We start from the raw sequence: 25,872 nt of genomic DNA, 5'->3' as shown, positions 1-25,872 counted from the left end.
TTAAGATATGGCATGACAGTGACAACAAACCAGGTATCTAGACAAGCATGCACAACAGCATAAACATGTCGATAACCGCTAAGTAGATGGGGGTGTTAAAAGGTCACCGAAAGATGGTGTACTCCTGACTTGGTTTGAAACCCGACATCATCAATAACAGCCCTCTTAGCTCTTTACAGCAACAAAAACAATGACAGTTGTCTCGGTTCTGTCTTTAACAAACTGAAGCCAAATCAATATTTTCGAACTGCACTGTAACTTGCTAATACAGCAACTTAAATATCTTTTAATATGACATCCCATAGAATGGAGCTCCTAGAATAAAAACTCCACACGGCGGATAACTCCAGCCAGTGGAATGGTATTCCCTGGTGAAGAGTATCCATTGCAGATAGCTGATCAAATTAGAGTACTGACTACAACGCTTAAAGAAATTAGCAGTCCTACGTACCTGCTCGACATCAATAGGCCCTCGATCCTGAGAAAAGACGAGCTTCCGCCCACTTACAGTGGTGATCTCACCTCGAACAAAGGGCTAATTCATAATGGTCAGCTGACTGAAGTCACTGACGCCTGCCTGGTTTGCCGGACACCTGGACTGGAACCAACCATTTTTCACAACTTCTCAGGTTTGAATCAACTCAGTTCATATATTCAACTAATTTGAATCATGATCACCTCCAAAATGTAGCAAGGAAAATGACTAGCAGAAACGAGATCTATATTTGATTGAGTCGGAGTAGTAAACTTCTTCAAAAGAGCACCAGGAACACAAAAATGCTATTGATTGATTACAGTTAAGAACTCAGATTTACAAATGGTGGAGAAAGCATCCTAGTTGAGTTTACATTATCAACGAACAAGAAATTAACTACTACTCCGTATGTGTGAAAGAATATCACAAGTTAAAATAAACTATTGGGTATACATCACCGGTAATAGTTTGAAAATGGAGTCATGTATGTAAGTTAAGTCTTGGATTGTGTGCCAACTGAACCACATAAAATTGAGTTCAAAATTGGAAGAGTAAGAAATCACAACTCACAGGGAGAACAGAGCAAAATTTTGCAGTTTTGCCGGAGTTTGTACCAAATGGAAAGACCAAATTATGAAAGCCTTCACAGTCAAGAATCTAAAATGGCAAATAGATTCTCACCTTGCCTTCAAACCATATACGTCATCCGTACCTGAATCAAATGTGAGTTTGGCACACTCAAGTTCGAAATACCTCTCCGAGAATTCTTCCGTAAGAAAGAATAGAAATAGTTTACGACAAGCTTCCGGACAAACCAGGAATCTTTTCTGGCCCTTATATCTCCATGACCAAGAAGATAAACCACTCCCGAGTCCTTAGCCTGCCGAATGAAAGACAGCTCTCTCTCAAGACTTTGTTCTGAATCCAATGTGTCAGATGGTGTTCCCGACTTCAACTCTTGCGAGCTGCTTGAGCTGCTCGGATCTGAAATGTGCTTCTTTGTGTCATTGAAATCAGCTAAAAGTGGAACGTTGAGGGAATAAATACTTCCATTTGGGGCAACTAGGTATCTCGAGACGGACTCGTCCTCCGTATCGGTATCCCCAGCTTCGTCACCATCACTTTCAAGTGACCGTTCTTGGGCTTCCCGGCGAATAAATTTCTCAAGACTTTCAATAAGCAGTTGTTCAAATATTTGATGGGTCTCTTTGCGAACATCTTTATACCCATACCTGTCCATCACAGATGGATATTGATTATATAATATTACTAAACCTGACCAGATCCAACTCCATCTCATTACAACATATTCCCAGTGCCTCAAAGGCTCCTGCCAAGGGTAGATTAATGAGCAGTAGTGTAATGAGGGGTCGGATGTACGCAGTGTAACCTTTAACTCTACATAAAGGACATTTCCGAATGTGGCAATTGCATCGGAGTTGCACCGAAATGACTGCCATTTCACAGTTGAAGTAAGCAAAAATAGTTTTTTGAATCATTTTTCATTATTTCGTCATAATCCAGACCCAAAGATTAGTTAGATTTTGACTTCATTGGAAATGAAACAATTTAGCATTCTCTCCTAATTCAAATAAAAATAGTAATAAGTGACAAGATTTTCAAATTTGAGTTGACTTACCTAGAAATGCAATGAAACATGTGATAGCTCTTTGAGCATACGCGTCGAAAGAGAAATCTTTCGTTCTGGGGCACTGATGGAACTGGGACATACTTGACGCAGACAAAAATAATCATAGAGTGAATAGCAGGAAGGGTGGTTAGGAAATGACCAAATATGGCAGGAACCCCCCTCACCAGCTCATTGTACACCAAACCAATTCCAGGAGCTCTGATTGTCCCAAGACTTGGACCGAGCTGTCTCAGAATATCCATCGACATCTTTTGTCTAACTTCAGTCTCATATTTAAGTCGATTTCCATAATTCCATACAGCCATTATCAAAAACATAACTGCAAAAAAGAGTAGTATGATCCAACTTCCATCACCCACGAACCATAAAACTGACGATAAGAAAGTTAACTCTATTCCAATGAAGACAACCACAAAGGCAACGACAGCAACAATATTGATTTGCCAGATAAGGACCATAACAAGGGTTACTAAGATTGTCGTCATTGTCATTACTCCCATTTCAGCAATGCCTGAAAAAGAAAATTATATCAAATACAAGAAATTAAAAAGAACCCAAAAATTACCAAGTGAGAAGAACCTATGACCAGATCACTAAGCAAATCAAATTGTTTATTAGAAATTCAGTATACACTGCCAAATCAAATTCAGAAACAATCGCTCCCTCAATTAACCTATCGTCTTCCTGCATTCATTTCTGGGAAGTTTTTTATTTTCCTACTTCTCATTCTTTCTACATTTGGCAAGTTTTTTTTATCTTATTATAAACCAAATTGCCCTTATAAGAGCTAATGAGAACCTTACAAGATATGCAAGTACTTAACAGACATAGTCTTCAATTTACCCAACTTACTATTTATAGACCGCAACCCCCTCCACCAACCTTCATCTCTCCCTTCTCTCCTTAACCCATTTGACCGCCACCCAACAACCAAATCCTCCATCAACCATCAATCATCGGACCAACCCTCAAGATTGCCGGCAGCCGGCCTCTCTACCGGAAAGACACCTCACAATCTCCCTCTTCGACTTCACTTGTTCGACCACCCTATTCGACAAACATTCCTCGACCGAGCCTGCTCGACAAACACTCCTCAACCCACATTCCTAGAACTCCCTCCTGGACACACCATTAACCAACCTCCCTCTTCGACTCTTTTTATCACACTTTTTGAAAGATATTTTTATTCTTGTTTTTTTAAAGTAGAACCAAATAATAGTTTCTATAACATGTATAAAGAGACTTAAATGTTTGATAGGTGTAATAGATAACACTTTTCTTTTCTAGTGAAATATCTATCCTTTCAATGCCCTTAGGGCATATGTTAGAAAATCCAATTTTATATAGCTAATGTTGAACTCTCTAACCAATTTGCACTTTGTTAAAAAAGTGTGCACAGTAAAGTAGGAAGGAAAAAAATTAGAGTAAAAAAATTAGGAAAGTAAATATGCAAGAATAAAAAAGCTATGAAATTGCAATGACAATCAGAAATTACCATAAGCATTCCCAACCTCCGTAATGCTAGGGACAGAGCAAACCAGCACCAAACAAGCTGCAAGCAGAAACCAATTGAGGACTGGGATGTAGATCTGGCCCATGAACTTTCGAGATGTATGCACAATTTTGAGTCGAGGAAAACAACCAAGTGAAGTTGATTGCTTAATACAAGAAAATGTAGCTGTTATCATCGTTCGACTGGCTATCAGCGCAGCAACGTTAGCAATGACAAAAACTGGCCAAAAAGCACCACCTGGAAAAAAGGAAAGATGAAATGAATGGTTTTACTAGTTTGCGACTGATACTGGATGGTAATTAGAGAGACTTCTGAAGATTCAAAAGAAGTGTTTGGGTCCTTAGGTATGGCAACTGGCAAGTTAAATATGTGGCACATACACCCCATTATCCCTTCCACTTCCCAGCAGTTGCTATAGCGAATGCAATCAAAACATTAAAAGACGCCGTTTTTAAGGACTTTCGTGAAGCAAAATATCGTATAGATGCAATGTTACCAAACTTAAAACTCATGAGTGACACCAATTAATGGAACTTACTAGGGACAGAGGAGTAAAATGTTTGAGCAGAATCGCCTTGATTCTGCATAATGTATGCTGCCTGACCAAGGTAACCCAAAAGGAGGCACGGGAATACAAAAAATGCAAAGGTCAACTGCAACAAACAACAGAGTATTAGGATTCTGCACGTGAAGCCTTATTCAGTTATTCAAGTTAACTTAATTATATTATATCCCCTTAACTAGAAAAGCTCAACACAAAACCACCGTAATTCTGTACCTGAATCGATCTCACAGAAAAGTGGCAAAGATTTGCAAACATAGCCTCAGAACCTAAATAAAAATCACAAATTAGCGAAAAGGAAGAATAACTGGAAAACAAAATCAACACTAGCCGTATGAAAAGTTCCAAAGAACGTTTTCAGTTAATTTGAGCTGTATTCAACAAGGTAAACATTTTAAACCACTTACATTTGCTCCATTCATATTATATAACACACTGTTTCACAAGGACTATAGAGGCTGTCACTACAAGCTCATTGCTAACAAAAGCACTTACGAGCTACTTCAAAATTATAAATTAGAAATTGAGGTGTCTGCTTGGAATTAGGCCTTTTCTTTTCAGCTTATTTTGCCTTTTACCTAGAAAAATATTAGTCAAGTTCAGAAAAAGTCCTTAAAAAGTATTCCCTTCAATTCCCTGGAATTGCAACATTTCATTAAAATACCACTCGCATATATTCAACCAATGTTGCAATTCCAGTGAAAAAGAGGGAGTACTATTTCGACAACCAGTCTCAAATATATGACATCTCAAACACTATTACTCCGTATATGTTACTTAAACATGCTTAGTAGTATCTAACATGGGGTACCAATCTAAGTATTGAACTTCACTTTTTGAGAAAATTTCTCATGATTTTGGCATAATTAAGTGTACAAGCGTCAAACTCGTGTCAGTGTTGAACACTGGTAAGCCAAGTAATATGAAGAGTCGGAGTAACATAGGTGAACATGAGCTAGCAAAGTTCTACACTCCAGAAGCATAGATTTAAGACAATGAGTACAATTCTGAGGATTGGTAATAGTTAATAGACTTAATACTACACATACAAGTGAAACAACCGATTGAGCATTGATTTTTGCCTCACATAAAATGATAAAATTACAACCTTATGTCAGCAATAACGGTTGCAAGTAACTCGAACCAGTGGCTTTTGTGCATCTCATGTGCATCAAGATCCCGTTATAAACTTTAAATGTCATCTATTTTCAACCAATAAATGATTCCACAACATAGAAGGGTTATATTCATTTTAAAACTAATTTGCTAGCAGAGGGTGGGTAGGAGGAACTTGACTCCACAACCATTGTTGATTGTTTACCTAACCTTACCTACTCTCCCTCCCCCACCCTCCCCCTCTAAATATCACCCTATTCGCAATCATAGTATGACTAGTGGTTTCATCTATTTCATGGTTGTGTCATTGATGAACAGCTGATCATTAATAAATTCAATGAGTGGATCTGAGAAGATTTACATGCAAGCAACCACTCATTTTCCATAAGATAAAAGGTTCCCAAACCCCTGCAAATTCCAGAATGATCTTTGTGTGATTAGATAAGTGAACAAGGTAAGATACTACTGCAATTTTCGGTGGTTACTTAATTGTCTATGTAGATGTGAATACTGAATAGTGTACCTGTTGCACACAGGAGACAACCTCCGAGAGCATACCAAGCTTGGATTCCTTTCCTTTCAAAATAATAATAGATGTGAATGGGGTTAAAAGCTTTCCAGACATCTCGGTCGTATTTCACCAAGTTGTATATTCCAATCAAAGCCAAACAGCAAAACCATATGGATAAAGCAGGGCCAACAATGAATCCCATTTTACTTGTCCCGTATCTTTGTAAACTGAATAATATCACAAGAAGGGCCACAGCAACCATCACAACTTCCCCTGCAAAAGAGCAAAAGGATGACATTTACATGATGAAATGATCAGCAATGTTCTAGCTAGACTACATCACCAATTTCAGCCAACTGATAGAAATAAACCATGCAGCGGAGACCATATGGCATGTAGGATTGTAGGCAGTATATATAACTACAAGAGAAGAGCTATAAAAAAATAGTTTTTGGTGGAAAGTTTACCTTCATTTATCCCAGATATGCCTACCTTCAGACCTTCAACTGCTGATGTCACTGCATGAGGCAGTAAAACATAAGAAAACGAAAAAACATTGAACATTGAACACTCTGGGTGTTGAGGAATGGCCTTTCCATTAGGAGTGTGATTCCACACATGATAAAGAACAAAGGAATAACCACAGAAGGAAAGTATACCTGAAATTGCTGGAGTAACAACCCCGCCTGCTATGACCATAGCTGTACCAGCCAGAACAGGCACTAGGAGAAGCTTTCTCAGTCCTAAGGAAGTCTCTAGCAATTCCTTGATCTTGAGTGACCTCTCAAGCTCTGGAGATGGTACCTTTAGCCTAAAGCTTGACATACGAGCATCCGATGGAAGTTGATTAGGGATGAGACTAACCTTAGCATGTCTACAAATCAGTGAATATAAAGCAAATGTGCCACCTGTAGTATTCCAATGATGGAGACCAGGAAATCATAATTCAATAAAATCCCCAGTAAAAGGTAAATGCAATATAGAGAAGGCTTGTTAAAGACATTATACCTTCACCATCATCATTTGCCCACAAAACAATCAGTACATACTTGACTAGCGGAATCAGGAATAAAGTATACAGAACAAGAGACAATGCTCCAAGCACATCATCCTTTCCCTTGATTGGGGCCTTGTCAAACAATATGCTGAAGGTGTATAATTGACTTGTTCCAACATCACCGAAGACAACCCCAAGTGTCTGAATAAAAAGTACGACACTCCTCCAAGCACCAAATTCCTGCATATGAGACCTTCAGATTCCCCATTTCAAGTTCATAACTATCACAGCAACCATCACTGAAGAATTGTCTCATCAAAGACGCGCTTGTGTCAGATGTTATGTCCTAACTCCTAAATGACAATTTTTTCTGACAGTTTTCTGTAAGATACTATCTAAAAGCAAATTTAGTCCTATTCATGGTTTTCACATTGTCAGGTATACTGCCGAGTCCGCTGATTTTCTCCAATATGCAAAGAAACCTCTATATTAAAATTTGGTTATTGTGGCTGATACTCGACTTTGGATAAGATACAACAATGACATTTCAGTAATACCTCAAGGGCACTCAAAAAGTGGGATTAGGGGGTCATATGTACGCAATCTTAGCCATGTATTCACAACATAAATAGATTGTTCCTGAATGACCCAAAATGAAAATACCGTCAACATTGCATACAATAACTGCTACTTCAAAATGAAATAATTTAAGTTATTGTACACGTATAGTGAGTCATTTGCTTTGTTCCATCATAATTCAAATTTCAAAATCAAAAGAATAGTGAGTCATTGATTCATTGGAAGTGAAATGAACTTCCGAACTTTTGATCAAGATAAGTATAGTCGTACACTACCTGCTAAGCTCATGTTCCACATTTCCATCCCCTCAAGGGCAACTACTAATCTATCACTAATCTCCAAACATAATACACCTACGAGTCTACAGCTTGAAACAATAAGCAGCTAAACTCTCAGCTCCACGTTTCCTTACGCACAAACTAAACCTTGGAATTATAAAATGTACTCAAATACTACACTCCGAATTCAACGTATCAAGATATCAATGAATGGAAAATGGAACATTAAGAAAGCACAAAACAAAAAAAAACAAAAAAAAACAAAAAAAAAAATACTCCACATACTTTAAGAGTTTTAAGATATACTCAATGTAATGTCTTACCCATTTGACGTTACACAGATTCCGACATGACAACATTGATCTTATTTTTTTGCAATTACAGAGTAACTTTAAGAAACATTTATCGTTCATTGACAAACGTATATTCCCTCAATTTCACACAGATTTTCAACAATATCCTGATTCCTGGCAACTTCCCTACAATATTTCACTTTCCTTTCTTTCTCTTTTAGCAATACTAATGACCATATTGTCTCAACCACCACCCCACTTAGCCCTCCAACTTGCGCCATTTGTAAGGAAAATTACTGCAAATTAGAGGCAGTATATCCCAGTACCTCCTACAATAATAATCCCTTTGTCCCAACCATTTGTTTACCTTCGATTAAAATACCTTTCACAAAGAATAAAAAGGGTAAACAAATGATTGAGACGGAGAGAGTAATCAATAATCCACACTTTTATTAACGCATTTTCACTATCTTCTGTCAAATACTCCTTCCTATACACTAAAAGCTTCCCTACTGTATACTTACTCCACCCTAATCATTTGTTTAACTTTAATTAAAATATCCCTCACAATTATTATCATAAAAGTAAACAAATGATCACAACATAGCTAGCAATTTCCATACGAGATATGCAAATGCATATTAGTAGTACCAACAGTCCAACACACATTCCTCCATCCAAATTCTACTCCCTCCATCTCGGTCATTTGTTTACCCAATGAGGGAAGCGGGGATCATTCCTCCATCCATAAATTCTACTCCCTCCATCTCAGTCATTTGTTTACCCAATGAGGGAAGCGGGGATCATTCCTCCATCCATAAATTCTACTCCCTCCATCTCGGTCATTTGTTTACCCAATGAGGGAAGCAGGGATCATTCCTCCATCCATAAATTCTACTCCCTCCATCTCGGTCATTTGTTTACCCAATGAGGGAAGCAGGGATCATTCCTCCATCCATAAATTCTACTCCCTCCATCTTGATCATTTGTTTACCCAATGAGGGAAGCAGGGATCATTCCTCCATCCATAAATTCTACTCCCTCCATCTCGGTCATTTGTTTACCCAATGAGGGAAGCGGGGATCATTCCTCCATCCATAAATTCTACTCCCTCCATCTCGGTCAGTTGTTTACTCAATGAGGGAAGCGGGGATCATTTGTAGTTATTGTTAGTAAATGACAAGTGAACCAAGATGTATGCTGGCAATCAAATTACCGATAAAAACCCATTCTCAAAATAGAAAGATCAACAAATGAATGAAACACGCTAAATAAAATAGGTAAACAAATGACGATGACGGAAAGAGTAGAATAAAACTATCTTAATAAATGTGGTACTCGTATGCAGTGTAAAACCGTCTTACACAATAATTACTGAAAAAACGTAACCTGGAAATCGTGAGTGTGACCGCCAGGAACATCAAGAGCTTCGGCATCGAAAGAATCAACCCTAGGAGCAGTACGAATCAATCGCTGCTCAACTCCTTCATCATCCTCTTCATCTTCATCTTCATCTTCGTCATCATCATCGGAATCTGAGGCGATCTTCGGGAGCAAATCCTCGTCATCACCGCCATCGAAATCATAATTAATTTGGTAAATCCACCGCGACGAATCTGTCCTGAGTGGTCGACTTGAGCTTTCTCCGACACCGTCATCCGACCCCATCGCCACCGTATAAGAATTAAAACCCTAGGAATTAGAAATTGGGATCGGAAATTGGGGAATGTTGAAGAATTGATTTGATTTGATTTAATTAATTGGGGAAGAAATTGAATTCAATTGGAGTGTGATTTGAGGTGAGGTGCCATGGTGGAAATGTATGCAGTCAAGCTTACGTGGGTGGTAAGATCGTAAGACGGTTTATTATGGATAGGGACTTGTTGATTTGATGGTGTTGAAAAGTTTAGAAATGGAGGTTGGACACGTTTGGGTTTGAATTGGGATTATATCTATTGACTTTTCTATAGGACCGTTCTATATAGGACTGTCTTATAGTATAAGATGGCCCAAAAGGAAAGACTAGCCCAACAAATGCAGAATGAACCAAATAAACGCATTAAAAACCCTTACCTCCTCTGACTTAACCTCCTTCCTCTCCTTTGAAACCCATGACTCAAATCTCCAACTCCTCCACCGTCTTAGTAGCCGACGCCCTCATCAGCATTACCACGTCCCTTCAAGTCGCGTCCTCATCACCTTGTTGATTTTCGGTCCAATCATGTTCTTTTGCCCCTTTCTCTCCATCCGCTAATCAATCCCCACTAAACTAAAAGAATAAGAAATTCTCAATGTTTTCTTGCCCCATTGATTGACATAGTGGTGGGCCATGCTAAAATTATACTAAGGTCCTGATCTTTTGGACTTAAAGTTACTTAATTTAAGTTCACTTCAGATCCTATAAGTTCAGTTCAGTTCAGATTCTATAAGTTCAGTTCAGTTCAGATCCTATAAGTTCAGTTCAGATCCTATACCTCACTTAATTTAAGTTCAACTCAGATCCTATAAGTTCAGTTCAGTTCAGTTCAGATCCTATAAGTTCAGTTCAACTCACTTAATAAAGGAAAGATTAAGAACAATACCGTAAATAGCTAGATCCGGAAGTAAGAACAATAAATAAACTAAACTAAGTATTTTAGAGAGTTTTCTAAGGTAGCTATATTAAACCTACTGAAAATAAAGCATAAAATAACCTGGGGTACGAGTTTTGGTATTTATAGCAATACATAACCGACTTAAGGAAAGTTGCGGGAATTATAAAATTGGAAGGTTCCTCGATCGAGCCAAGGGTGACTCGATCGAGGCACCAAAGTTCAAGAACACCCAACTCTCGACATTGCAAAGTTTATTGATTAGGTTGGTTCCTCGATCGAGTCGAGAGTGACTCGATCGAGCATGAAGTTCCTCGATCGAGCCAAGGTTGACTCGATCGAGGCACCAATTTCCTGCTTCGCGCACTGAACTTCAAACGGCCGCCATTTCTTCGTTACTTGTCAGAAACAAGCGATTTTTGCGGCGTTGGAAAGCTAAGAAGATAAGCTTTCACTTCCATTTGGAATCACTTGAAAATATGTTGTAGAACTCGAGATATGGCTCTTCAAATTAGGCACTTGTAATAAGAAGCTCTTTTCTTCGTGTTTTCTTCTTAACTTCTCTTCCTTCATTCTTATGGATTCTCGTGCCATGCTTCGTGTATCCCTTCATGCTCACTCCGCGATGCCCATTTCATTCCTTTGCTCCTCAAATGCATCATTCCTGCATTAAACATCAAAAGGCGAAAGTATCGACATTCTAACTTAAAAGGCATGTAAATGATATAAACTAGCACGAAAACCGTATCAAAAGCAATTAAGGGGAGGCATAAATATGTATATAATTATGACTCATCAGGTGGTAACAAATAACTGCTCTGGATTTACACCCGGAACAATTGGTGCCGTCTGTGGGGAAAGATACTAGAAGCTAGTCACATTCATTCCCAAACAAAAAAAAAAACAACACAAAAACCCACCCAAGAAGCTAAGAAGATGTCGAAACAACAAGAGGTATTCGTGACTGACGAAACCGAATTCTGCCAAGATGATACCGTCCACAATTCTAGAGTTGCGCAACCCTCCACCGGTCGAGTAATCCAACCGGAGTATGGGATGCCAATAATACCAGATACGCCGCTGCCCGCCGACCAGGTCACCATCATGGGGCATGTGGTTGATGCGAAATGCCCGAAGCTACTCCTGGACCTAATTGGTAGTACGCCGGCTCACACTGTCACACCGACAAGAGCGGCGACACCCGTCCAGGAGACCAGGGCCCTGAACGTGACTCCAAGAAACTTGAATTGTAACACCCGCGAATTTCTCATTTTGACAATTTTAATTTATTAAACCGTTTAATTACCTCATTTTATATTATTAAATTATTTAATTTAATTAATTCATTTTGCGCACGATTTTAATGAAAAGAATATTTTAAAGTTTAATTTATAGAAAAAATACGTACTTTTGGTCGGGCAATAATAATGACCATAATGACGATAATAATATTTTCCGTCTTAAATTCCGTCTAACTGTAGACCGTCACATTGCAATGGAGAATCTTATCTAAATACGGACCAATCGAAAATCGACACATACACCCCTATCCACCCCACACTCTACTTTTACATATTATTATTATTATTATTATTATTATTATTATTATTATTATTATTATTATTATTTATACTAATATTGTTGTTGGCTCATGATGTCGTGTCCCTGCCTTCTCCACTCTTTCTTCTTCTTCTTTTCAAAAGAAAACAAAACAACAAGACAAAGATCGCCTCTCAAAAGAACAACAATACAAACACATAACACCATTTTCGTCCCTCCAAAAACCCAGATCCCTCCCTTATTTCTCAACCAAACTCCATTTTTTTCACACCATTGGCTTCCTCTCTTCTTCCTCCTCATTTCTAGGTAAGAAAGTCTTAACTTTGTTGAAATTTTCGAAATGGACATCTTTTACAAACTCGGTTTTGTGACCCTTTTTACTCGTTTTTCTTCCCTTTTAGTTGAAGACTGAGGTTAGGCTCGAGTTTTGGTCGTTCTTACTCTGGAATTCGCGAGGATAAGGTAACGGTGATAGGTTACTCGACATTATGTCAATATTTCGAGTTTATATGTTGTGGGTTGTCACTAGTAGTATTAAAGTGTGAATCTTTGCATCTTTTCTTGGACTATTCTTGAATGATTGAATGTGACGGAACACTACGAGACTCCCAACTATAAATGCAGAGATTACACGACTTATAGCACTTGGTAGTGTATATGTATGAATTAGGTGATTTATATGAATTAATTCCATCTTGCTTGTGCTTAGAACTCGTCTTAAATCAGTTTTGCAATGCGCTGTTTTGATCGGCCTAACTGAGGACGGTTGGGAAAGGAAAATAATGAGCTTGCTAGAGTTTGTATAGTGTTAATTTTTCGCCTTGTTCTTGTCTTAAATGGACTCGGCATGGGTGTCGTTTTCAGCACGTATTGGTGCTGTCTTTGGGACTATTTTGGGCATGAAATTATGGTGTTTATATGGACTATTTTGGGATGAGAATAGAGTATGTGTGGTGTTGATCTTAGGCACAGAATTATGCTGTTTTGGGACTGTTTTGAGACGGAAGTTGGGACTGTTTTTGACTCTGCCTTGCAGGTACTTTCATGGCTGTTTTGGGTAGTCAGAATGAAGGTTGGGTGGTCTGATTGGACAGTCAAAAATGATGGCCATATGGGCTGTGTTGCGCAGTTTTGGGTGTCTTTTTTTGGTTGATAGTGTGAGTCGTTGGCTCCGTCTTGAGTGTATATGCTAGAACAATTTGGGTCATTTGTGTAGTAACTCCTGTCACGAAATGATGTGTGGAATGGACTGTGTTTGGGCAGGGCTTTATGCTTTTTATTGTTCTGTTTTGGGCAGGAAATGTGGGTTGTTTGACACGGTTGTAGGGCCGCGACAAGGGCTGTCCACGGCCTGTTCTTGGGCCACTCATGGTTGCTCTGTTTGGGGCGGTTGGTTAGGTAGTGGTAGGAGCTTATTATGGTTGGATGGTGGTTGTTTTGGAGTGGGAACCGTGGTCTGGTTGGGCAGCAGCCTGCCTGGCCTAGGCAGCGCCCTGGCTGGGCATGGTTGTGGCCTGGCAGCGGGGCCAAGGCTGGTTGGTTGCGGCCTTGGTCACGGCTAGTTTTGAGTCGTGTTTGGGTGATGTCCAAAGGGGCCTTGAGTCGTGGTTAAGGACTGTCTTAGCTTAGGTTGGTTTATTTGAATTATTTTAATTCCCGTCTCGTGTTTTATATGACTTAATTCGTTAAATATCGTTCATTTATTTATTTTTCTCACATTAATCATAAATGTGGAATTTATTATTTATTCAAGTCAAAATTTGATGAAATGTCTCATTTACCTATAATATGAATTTTTGATCCGTTCATTCTCATTTATTCATCGTATCTCAAATATGAGTGAATTATTCTACTTGTTCAATTAAATGGAGTCATTTATAATTTAATGCTTGTTTTGCTTATTATAAATGGTTCATGTCCGTTGTTTACATTTTTATTCAAGTGACAAATATTGAAGAATTGGGTTACTCATTCATGTTCATGAATATAATTTGGCATGAAATGTCTCACTTGGATTATCATCGGTTCATTACATGTAGTAGTCTCTTTCCAAGTTGATTCGCATCGCTTGGTTGAGTCGTATTCTTGATAATGCATTTATGCTATACCGTATTGCTTGACTTATCTTTACGCCTCTTTCGGACTGTTCTGCCGATTGTGGGTTTAGCTCATATTTTCCGCCTCTTTCGATCGTTTCGCCGATTGTGGGTTCTCGACTTCCGTTCTGTCGATCGAGTCATGGATGCGGACTGTTCTGCCGCATGTCGAATCGGGGACCGTTCTGCCCCGAGAGTCTGGCCAGATTTAGACTAGGACTGAGTCTTGGGAGTACCATTGTCGTCCTACCAGGGGAATTATATATTCATATATGAGTAGTAAAGGTCTTGCTTGGTTATAGTTATTGGTATTTGTCTTTCAAGGTAAGAGTTATGCCTTGTTTTGTTTGTCTTGGTCCTATTGGATACTAGGGGTGAGCTATAAGCCCTCTAGTTGCGATATGATCGTCGGGATTGATGTTCCCATCCGTTCTTATGGTGAGATGCAAGCTATAAGTATGAATGGGAGATTAGTAGCCACGTCCCGTACAATGTTTGCTAAGTGGTTTTCCAAATAATGGCTACGGTTTCTATTCTTGTAATTTGCATTGGTTAATCCCTTACTTAACTGTTTCACATGATTCGAATTCTAATCTCATATCTATATTGTATTTCCTTGAAATGCGTGCTTTTGTATAAATGACCATATTCCTGTCTTTCATATTATTTAATTGTTTCACATGATCAGTTGAATCTTTATTAAGCTAATGTTGACCTATCTCGTTCCATCTCATTTAATTGCCGTGTTTGAATATAAACTTGATATTCTTATCTTTTGTATGTGTCTTATATGACTTACCTGTTTTAATTCCTTGTTATGTTCGTTTTGACATTTTGTGGCTGGGAGAACCTTGAGTTACTCCCCACTGACTGTGGCGTTCATGTTTACATGAATGACAGGTATTAGTGGTGCATTCATGGGGTGAAGACATGTGTGAGCTAGCGAGCACTTTGGCCTTTTAGTCGGTTTATTAGGATTGTTTAGACTCACCTTTTATTGTATTGTCATTCGAGGGATATCTTTTCCCTCACCTTGACTATCACGTTTGTATAATTTAAACTTTATTTCCGCATTCTTTATTTATGTTTTAGATTTTGGTGAACCCGCGCTTTAAATTTTAAAAGTTTCAAAAATTCCCTATTTTCCGCTTGAATTCATAAGTTATATTTTCCGCTTTGTCGCGGGGTGTCACAGTTGGTATCAGAGCCTATGTTGCTCCCGACGCACACGCGTGTACCCCAAATTTAAATTGAACTTGACCTTGAATAATGAATGAGAGATGGGTAGACTTAAGGACCTAAGGTGGTAGTCTGTAGTGTGTTTGCTTTTTGTTAGGTTCTAACATGTTTGTTGATTGTCATTTAATAATTGTTGTGCCCTTGGATCAATTACCGTGAGCTTATCTACATGAAGATCAAGATTTAGTGCCTATTGCTAAGGATTGAAGAATTGTTCAACCTTTGAAGAATGCTCCTACTTCCCCGAAGATATTTCCCACTCTTTGTGTATCTGGCTTTATTCTCTATCTCTTGATGCTTATCCTTCTTCTAAACTCTCTTCTCTTTTATTTTGAAATCTACTCTTATACCCCTAACTTGTTCTTTGTTCCTTGCTTATCCTTACTTATCGCCCTTTTGATAGTACTCTTTCTTTTGAGGAATGTTGACCTTGGTGGGAAATTTGACTTTTGAGGAGATTGTTGTATTTGACCCTTAATCCTGGTTTTGAGAGTATTTGATGTTGGAAAGACTTAGGTAGTGTGATGAGACATACTTAATGATTCTTATACCTAGTTCCTTGATAAAGTGAGTATATTTGATTGGTGGATTTTGTGTGTCAAGTTTGAGTTGCATTGGTTACTAAGGTTATGGAACCTGGCTTGGTTGGTTATGTTTGAGATACTAGTGCTTAGTACTTGACCTAAGGTGGATGAAATTGAATGGTGGATTTGAGGATGTAGGATTGACTAAGTAAGTTGAGTTTGTGATTCGCTTTCGTAGTCGCCTTAGATGTGAGGGTTTGATAATGTATATGTTACCACCTTGTATTGAAATGAGAACCTTATAGAATATTTGAGGAACCTTTTCTTGGAGTTTAGGTCTTGGTATTGGGATTCTTGATGGAGGGTTTACTTTTCGGAGGAACCCATGGTTGACCCTAGTTGGATATGAGTATAGCCTTGTTGGAAACCTGGACCTAGATCTTGTGGAAGTTATTTGTGGATGTTTGAGGATTTGGAGTGATGAAATCACACTTATAGTGGAGTATCTTGTTTCAGGGAATAAATTAGGAGAAGTAACATAAGTAATTTGAGGAAATTCTTGGGAGCGTTGTAGTTATGAGTTTTGGTTGTTAGAAAGTTTTCGGGACCGTTTAGGGTGATGTTGTGTTTGAGGTTGTTAGAGAGCTTTTCCTTGTTGTCTAATTCATCTTCTTCTTTGACCATAAGCGTTACCGTTCATACCTCTCTTCCTCGCTTCATCTTGCTCCTCCCTTAAGTTGATGTTACTTTTGAAAAACCTTACCTATTCTAAAGATTTGAAAATGAAAATTTGATTCAATTCCTTATTTGTTCTTGGGATATAAATTTAATTATCATGATTTTAATTTCTAAACCAGAAATTTCTTTAAATTTTACCCAATTTCGGTTAACTTTGATCTATTTACGATTTCTTTGTCAAGGTTTAATATTACATTTTCAGAAATTTGACTCCCTTTTGAGTTTAAAGGTGAAACCTTCATTTTTATTTTGGCTTTTGCAAAAGAAAATTTGAGTAGATTATCTTTTTCTTTTGATTTTGACGTTGATCGGATGTTAGAACTCGTTATTGGAGACGTTTGATAACTTGTTCTACGCTTATTGGCGAATTGATTTTATTTTAAACCTGCCTTAGACTTGGAAAGTTAGCGTTCTTGTGTGCACGACAAGAGCAATTTCGTTCCATGAATGAGACTTACACTTTTGAAAACTCTTCATTAATGTTTTTGAAAGTATTTTGATTTGTGATTTATGCAAATAATTTAATTTTCGATCGGGCTCTGTCGGAAAATTTTAATTGAAACTTTTGAAAGAACTTTGATTCTTACGATAAGTAACCTTTAAAATGTTTTGGTTACCGATTCCAAAGTTCCAGTTTTATTTTATATAACCTTTCATTTCTACTTTCAAGTTTCGAGGACGAAACTTTTTAAAAGATGGGGTGATTGTAACACCCGCGAATTTCTCATTTTGACAATTTTAATTTATTAAACCGTTTAATTACCTCATTTTATATTATTAAATTATTTAATTTAATTAATTCATTTTGCGCACGATTTTAATGAAAAGAATATTTTAAAGTTTAATTTATAGAAAAAATACGTACTTTTGGTCGGGCAATAATAATGACCATAATGACGATAATAATATTTTCCGTCTTAAATTCCGTCTAACTGTAGACCGTCACATTGCAATGGAGAATCTTATCTAAATACGGACCAATCGAAAATCGACACATACACCCCTATCCACCCCACACTCTACTTTTACATATTATTATTATTATTATTATTATTATTATTATTATTATTATTATTATTATTATTATTATTATTATTATTATTATTATTATTATTATTATTTATACTAATATTGTTGTTGGCTCATGATGTCGTGTCCCTGCCTTCTCCACTCTTTCTTCTTCTTCTTTTCAAAAGAAAACAAAACAACAAGCAGCATCAGCGTCTCAACAGCAACAACAATACAAACACATAACACCATTTTCGTCCCTCCAAAAACCCAGATCCCTCCCTTATTTCTCAACCAAACTCCATTTTTTTCACACCATTGGCTTCCTCTCTTCTTCCTCCTCATTTCTAGGTAAGAAAGTCTTAACTTTGTTGAAATTTTCGAAATGGACATCTTTTACAAACTCGGTTTTGTGACCCTTTTTACTCGTTTTTCTTCCCTTTTAGTTGAAGACTGAGGTTAGGCTCGAGTTTTGGTCGTTCTTACTCTGGAATTCGTGAGGATAAGGTAACGGTGATAGGTTACTCGACATTATGTCAATATTTCGAGTTTATATGTTGTGGGTTGTCACTAGTAGTATTAAAGTGTGAATCTTTGCATCTTTTCTTGGACTATTCTTGAATGATTGAATGTGACGGAACACTACGAGACTCCCAACTATAAATGCAGAGATTACACGACTTATAGCACTTGGTAGTGTATATGTATGAATTAGGTGATTTATATGAATTAATTCCATCTTGCTTGTGCTTAGAACTCGTCTTAAATCAGTTTTGCAATGCGCTGTTTTGATCGGCCTAACTGAGGACGGTTGGGAAAGGAAAATAATGAGCTTGCTAGAGTTTGTATAGTGTTAATTTTTCGCCTTGTTCTTGTCTTAAAACTTGTCTTAAATGGACTCGGTATGGGTGTCGTTTTCAGCACGTATTGGTGCTGTCTTTGGGACTATTTTGGGCATGAAATTATGGTGTTTATATGGACTATTTTGGGATGAGAATAGAGTATGTGTGGTGTTGATCTTAGGCACAGAATTATGCTGTTTTGGGACTGTTTTGAGACGGAAGTTGGGACTGTTTTTGACTCTGCCTTGCAGGTACTTTCATGGCTGTTTTGGGTAGTCAGAATGAAGGTTGGGTGGTCTGATTGGACAGTCAAAAATGATGGCCATATGGGCTGTGTTGCGCAGTTTTGGGTGTCTTTTTTTGGTTGATAGTGTGAGTCGTTGGCTCCGTCTTGAGTGTATATGCTAGAACAATTTGGGTCATTTGTGTAGTAACTCCTGTCACGAAATGATGTGTGGAATGGACTGTGTTTGGGCAGGGCTTTATGCTTTTTATTGTTCTGTTTTGGGCAGGAAATGTGGGTTGTTTGACACGGTTGTATGGCCGCGACAAGGGCTGTCCACGGCCTGTTCTTGGGCCACTCATGGTTGCTCTGTTTGGGGCGGTTGGTTAGGTAGTGGTAGGAGCTTATTATGGTTGGATGGTGGTTGTTTTGGAGTGGGAACCGTGGTCTGGTTGGGCAGCAGCCTGCCTGGCCTAGGCAGCGCCCTGGCTGAGCATGGTTGTGGCCTGGCAGCGGGGCCAAGGCTGGTTGGTTGCGGCCTTGGTCACGGCTAGTTTTGAGTCGTGTTTGGGTGATGTCCAAAGGGGCCTTGAGTCGTGGTTAAGGACTGTCTTAGCTTAGGTTGGTTTATTTGAATTATTTTAATTCCCGTCTCGTGTTTTATATGACTTAATTCGTTAAATATCGTTCATTTATTTATTTTTCTCACATTAATCATAAATGTGGAATTTATTATTTATTCAAGTCAAAATTTGATGAAATGTCTCATTTACCTATAATATGAATTTTTGATCCGTTCATTCTCATTTATTCATCGTATCTCAAATATGAGTGAATTATTCTACTTGTTCAATTAAATGGAGTCATTTATAATTTAATGCTTGTTTTGCTTATTATAAATGGTTCATGTCCGTTGTTTACATTTTTATTCAAGTGACAAATATTGAAGAATTGGGTTACTCATTCATGTTCATGAATATAATTTGGCATGAAATGTCTCACTTGGATTATCATCGGTTCATTACATGTAGTAGTCTCTTTCCAAGTTGATTCGCATCGCTTGGTTGAGTCGTATTCTTGATAATGCCTTTATGCTATACCGTATTGCTTGACTTATCTTTACGCCTCTTTCGGACTGTTCTGCCGATTGTGGGTTTAGCTCATATTTTCCGCCTCTTTCGGATCGTTTCGCGATTGTGGGTTCTCGACTTCCGTTACGTCGATCGAGTCATGGATGCGGACTGTTCGCCGCATGTCGAATCGGGGACTGTTTCGCCCCCGAGAGTCCGGCGATTTAGACTAGGACTGAGTCTTGGGAGTACCATTGTCGTCCTACCAGGGGAATTATATATTCATATATGAGTAGTAAAGGTCTTGCTTGGTTATAGTTATTGGTATTTGTCTTTCAAGGTAAGAGTTATGCCTTGTTTTGTTTGTCTTGGTCCTATTGGATACTAGGGGTGAGCTATAAGCCCTCTAGTTGCGATATGATCGTCGGGATTGATGTTCCCATCCGTTCTTATGGTGAGATGCAAGCTATAAGTATGAATGGGAGATTAGTAGCCACGTCCCGTACAATGTTTGCTAAGTGGTTTTCCAAATAATGGCTACGGTTTCTATTCTTGTAATTTGCATTGGTTAATCCCTTACTTAACTGTTTCACATGATTCGAATTCTAATCTCATATCTATATTGTATTTCCTTGAAATGCGTGCTTTTGTATAAATGACCATATTCCTGTCTTTCATATTATTTAATTGTTTCACATGATCAGTTGAATCTTTATTAAGCTAATGTTGACCTATCTCGTTCCATCTCATTTAATTGCCGTGTTTGAATATAAACTTGATATTCTTATCTTTTGTATGTGTCTTATATGACTTACCTGTTTTAATTCCTTGTTATGTTCGTTTTGACATTTTGTGGCTGGGAGAACCTTGAGTTACTCCCCACTGACTGTGGCGTTCATGTTTACATGAATGACAGGTATTAGTGGTGCATTCATGGGGTGAAGACATGTGTGAGCTAGCGAGCACTTTGGCCTTTTAGTCGGTTTATTAGGATTGTTTAGACTCACCTTTTATTGTATTGTCATTCGAGGGATATCTTTTCCCTCACCTTGACTATCACGTTTGTATAATTTAAACTTTATTTCCGCATTCTTTATTTATGTTTTAGATTTTGGTGAACCCGCGCTTTAAATTTTAAAAGTTTCAAAAATTCCCTATTTTCCGCTTGAATTCATAAGTTATATTTTCCGCTTTGTCGCGGGGTGTCACATGAATGGAGCACTGGAAGAGGCTGGTCCTGTGAAGACGCCGGAGGAGCCCAGAGTGCTAGTGGTGGACCTAAGTCCTTCTCGCACCCGCGGAAGGACAGCGTCACCGCAGCACCGACGAGGCCTGCCTCAGAGGAGTGAAAGAAGTCCGACTCGTCAGAGTCGGAGAAGAAGCCCGACTCAGCAGAGTCGGAGAAGAAGGCCGAGTCGGAGAAGGAGTCCTTCCCGCTACGAGGATAGGAGCCGGACTAGGAATGCGAGGAGCCGATCGCCGCGTGTCATTCGACACGTGGTCAGACAGCCCCTCAGTGCTTATGTCCTTGAAACCGCCGTGCCAACTAAGCTAAAGTTGTCGGCGTTCACATACAAAGGGGATAGTGACCCAACCGACCATGCCGAGGCCTTTGAGTCGTACATGTCGGTGTGGGAACAACACGATGAGGTCTGGTGCCGAGTCTTCCCAACGACCTTGCATGGGATGGCTCAAAGTTGGTACAAGGGGCTGCCCGACGGCTCGGTATACTGTTACGCTGACCTAAGGGACGCCTTTTTAGCCCAATACTCTTGCAACAAGAGGAGGGCCGTGGAGACATCGGATCTCCTGACTATCAGGCAGGAGGGGGGCGAGTCTCTACGAAGCTATGTGAAGAGGTTCGACGCCAAGGTCCAGCAGATTCGAGAGATCAATCCCGAGCTGGCGGCCTTCGCGCTGATGAAAGGCCTCCCAAGGGGAGACTTAAAAAACGAGCTCATCAAGTACGGAGGCCTGGGTTTGGACGCCGCCAGGAAGATGGCCGACCAAGCCATCAAGGTAGAGGACTATCACAAGACCTGGGTAGACCACAGCGAGGCTGAGCACTCAGAGAAGAGGAGCCACCGGGAGGACAACCCGGATGAAAGACGCCGTGACAATAATAGGTCACGGTCTGACAGATCTGCCAGGAAGCAGAAATCGGCGGGTGCCGGGGGAGTTCGGGATCGTACTACCAGAAACGGTTCAGTGATCACACCCCCATGGTTGTATCTGCTGCCGAGGTCTTCGCCCTGAGCAAGAACGAGGGTCAGAAGTGGGAGAGGCCTCCCAAGCCGAAGGGGGACGGTGACACGAGCCAGTACTGTGAGTACCACGGCCACACCGGTCCACCTTATCGACAACTCCGCCGCATCGAAGAATGCCATTGAAGAGCTGATCCGGAAGGGGAGCCTCGGCAAGTATGTTGCCAAAGGCCAAAAGAGTGATGCCGGCGGTTCAGATAAGAAATCCGTCTTTGAACGGATAGGAGTGATCCATGTTGTTATCGGGGGCAACGAGAACGGTGGGTCCGCTCATGGGCACAAACGGCACCTGAACGAGCTGTATCAGGCCATCAACTTTGTGCCCAAAACAGCGATCCCCGCTACCAACATCCCCGATATGACCATTGGAAGGAGAGACTACGAGGGGGTCATCGCCCCTCATAGCGACCCACTCGTAGTCCACCTGGACATATCCAACCATCTGGTCAAAAGGTGCCTGATTGACACAGGCGCCTACACGAACATCATGTTCAGGGAGTGTTTTCTCAACCTCGGCCTGAAAGTCGAGGACTTGAGCCCCTGCACCAACCCACTGTACAGCTTTTCCGGGGCCGGCCTGGTACCCCTGGGGTCAATCAAACTGCCAGTGATGTTCGGTGAAGGGAAAGCGGCTAAAAACGTCATGTCTGAGTTCGTGGTCATTGACGGCTCGTCCGCCTACAACGTGCTCATAGGCCGAGTCACTCTGAGCGAGGCCGACGCAGTAATGTCCATCCGGGCCCTGACGCTGATGTATGTCTCGGACCGGGGGGAGGCGCATAAGCTCGTCTCCAAGGACGAGAAGGACGAGGTGGTCAATACCCAGATATCCGCCAGAGGGTGCAACATGCAATCCCTCAAAGTGGCAAAGAAATTAGAGAAAGGGAAGAGCCCATCTTTGCAGCAGAGGAGCGACCCGATGAATACCAGCGTCGGCATGGTTGAAGGAACCCCGACCGACCAAGACGAACCCCATCCCGGCGTATGGGAAGTACACATTGACGGGTCCCCCACGGCGAACAACTCAGGGGCCTGCATCCTTATCACCAGCCCAAACGGGGACGTGTCGGAGCACGCCTTGAAACTTACCTCCTCGGCCTCAAACAACGAATCCGAATACGAGGCGGTGATAAACGGAGTCGAGTTAGCTAGGGCTGTCGGGGCGGAGCATGTCTTGGTGAAAACATATTCACTATTGGTGGCCAACCAAATCAGAGGAGAGTATGAGGCTCGAGACGACGGGATGGTAAGATACCTGGAAAAGGTGAAGGCTTACACCGCCAAATTAAAGTCCTTCCAGATACAGTGCATTCCCAGATCCGACGCTCTCTTAAGACTCACTGGTGCAAGCACCAAGAATGCTAGGGCCGGAAACATACCGGCTTACAGACATGGGGGAGGATGCTGATAATCTCGGAAAAAAGCTTTGTATAGCGGCGGAGGTGTCCAAAACAACTGTGGGCACCCCGACGCATGTTTATATCTAATGAAGAATCATCCGAGTTTTCCATCGAAGTATTCATTTTCCCCATAATGACTATCAAGAAGCAGACGCCGTCGCAGTCACCCCAAGAAGTAGACGCTACGGCAGTCACCCCAAGAGGTAGACGCCACAGCAGTCACTCCAAGTGGTAGACGCCACGACAGTCCCCATCAAGAAGCAGACGCCGTCGCAGTCACCCCAAGAACTAGACGCTACGGCAGTCACCCCAAGAGGTAGACGCCGCAACAGTCACTCCAAGTGGTAGACGCCACGGCAGCCCCCATCAAGAAGCAGACGCCGTCGCAGTCACCCCAAGAAGTAGACGCTACGGCAGTCACCCCAAGAGGTAGACGCCGCAGTAGTCACTCCATGTGGTAGACGCCACGGCAGTCCCCATCAAGAAGCAGACGCTGTCGCAGTCACCCCAAGAAGTAGACGCTACGGCAGTCACCCCAAGAGGTAGACGCCGCAGCAGTCACTCCAAGTGGTAGACGCCACGGCAGTCCCCATCAAGAAGCAGACGCCGTCGCAGTCACCCCAAGAAGTAGACGCTACGGCAGTCACCCCAAGAGGTAGACGCCGCAACAGTCACTCCAAGTGGTAGACGCCACGGCAGTCACCATCAAGAAACAGACGCCACGGCAGTCACTACCAGCGCAGTTGATACTCGCGAAGGCGATCAACATGCCTTAGAGACGTTAAACACGGTTGAGATATGCATTCTAACTGCCTCGGCATGGCCGAAAGTAAAAACGAAGGCACTCAGTTAATAACGCAAGAAGACAAGTGAAGAACTGTGATCAAAACCTTGGCCAAGCCAGGGGCAAAATAAGCAAACTCTTATTAAAAATGATAACAGGTGACAAGTGAGGAGAATACAGACGACGGCCGTCCCCATATGGATAAGCCAAAACACAACCTACCAAAGTTGTACAAAATACAAGGAAAAGAAAAGCAAAAGGTTACAGATATCATTTGAAGCGCCAAAAGATGACAGGGAGGAAAGGCTTAGTAATTGGCTCCCGAACAGCTGAAGCTATCCGAGACGCCTGGCGACGACCGCCCGTCTCCCTATGCTTGTTGCTGCTTGCCGTCAGCAGCGTCATCTTTGATGGGCGACCCAGAAGCTGTCTTGGCAGCCTCGGCTTTCACACCTCGGCCTCGGCTTTCTTAGCAAATAATCGTCATCCTCGGCGACCTCACCGCCCTTCATCCTCTCGGCTTCTTCCTTGGCCGCCTTGGTCATCTCAGCAAGGACCGCCTTCTCCGCGGCCGCCTCTTCCTCCTGCTTCACCCTTACCTCCTCCTTGGCCTTCTCCTCCGCGGTTTTCTCTTTAGCTTCGAGCTTGTCGTCAAACAGCTCGTCAAATTTGTCCCACGGAAAGGAGCCTCCAAGGGGGAAGAGCTCCCCAATCACCTCCCTTGCAGCTTCTTCGGCCAGGTCCCGGTATTGGGCGCACATGTTGGGGAGGATAACGGTTTGGAGCGTCTCAATGTTCTCCTCCCTTTGGGCGATGATAGCATCCTTGTTCCGAGCCACCTTCCCCTGGGCCTGAAACAGGCCCCTAAATTCGTTCCTCTGCTTAAGATAAAGGTCGGCATGCTTCTGAACAAGGTCACACCTCTCCAGCAGCTTAGCAGCTTCAGCCGCCGCAGCCGCAGCCTTGGCTCTCTCAGCAAGGACCTCCCTTTCAGCGTCCTCCCTGAGTTTTCTCTCAGCACGGACTGACTCTTCGGCCTCAGCCTTGGCCCTCTTAGCCTCCCTGTTCGCGGCGTCGAGCTCAAGCCTTAGCCGCTCGAGCTGTGGGGTAGCGTCAGCAATGGCCTTCTCTTGCTCCACAATAAGAGCACCGGCCGTACCAGCCCACTTCGCCAGTGACCTGATCAAACTTATGCCCTCCGACTTAATCTGGAGGGGGGTAGGCTTCGGGAAGGAGGTAACAACGGTGGCGTCTTGACCACTTGTCTGCGCAGTTTCCTTCTCGGCACGTCGTTCGATAGTGTGACCGGTTGACGGCGGCGGTGGATCTACAAAAAATTCAATCAAGGCATCTGTGTCAACATATGTGGACATGCCAGTAAGACTGTCATCAGGAACGCCTAAAGAGCCGGCTAAGTTTGAGCCACAGGTTAGATCCGTACCAGTCTTGGCCTTCTTGGCCGGAGGTCCCGTTTCTTTGTTGGTGGCAGCAGCAGCAGCGACAGCAGCAGCAGAGGCTGTCTCCTTTCTCTTACGGACAAGGGGAGATTCCTCCGCAT

At 41.3% G+C, this 25,872-nt stretch overlaps 1 protein-coding gene across 1 annotated transcript; it reads right to left on the bottom strand.

The window, feature by feature from the left end:
• Nucleotides 1-767: 767 nt before the first annotated feature.
• Nucleotides 768-9,906, bottom strand: LOC141615349 (potassium transporter 7-like). Its single transcript, XM_074433743.1, has 10 exons — nucleotides 9,365-9,906; nucleotides 6,837-7,065; nucleotides 6,488-6,736; nucleotides 6,296-6,346; nucleotides 5,841-6,101; nucleotides 4,418-4,470; nucleotides 4,178-4,292; nucleotides 3,622-3,876; nucleotides 2,115-2,637; nucleotides 768-1,707 (listed from the first exon to the last, which is right to left on the bottom strand). The coding sequence occupies exons 1-10, from the start codon at nucleotides 9,641-9,643 to the stop codon at nucleotides 1,164-1,166; spliced, it is 2,559 nt and encodes an 852-aa protein (XP_074289844.1). The 5' UTR covers nucleotides 9,644-9,906; the 3' UTR covers nucleotides 768-1,163.
• Between the last annotated feature and the right edge of the window lie 15,966 nt (nucleotides 9,907-25,872).

The sequence above is a fragment of the Silene latifolia genome, chromosome 1 (genome assembly GCF_048544455.1).
Source record: "Silene latifolia isolate original U9 population chromosome 1, ASM4854445v1, whole genome shotgun sequence".
Classification (NCBI taxonomy): Eukaryota; Viridiplantae; Streptophyta; class Magnoliopsida; order Caryophyllales; family Caryophyllaceae; genus Silene; species Silene latifolia.
The sequence above is the reverse complement of the archived record's forward strand: the minus strand, read 5'-3'. Positions and strand labels throughout refer to the sequence as shown.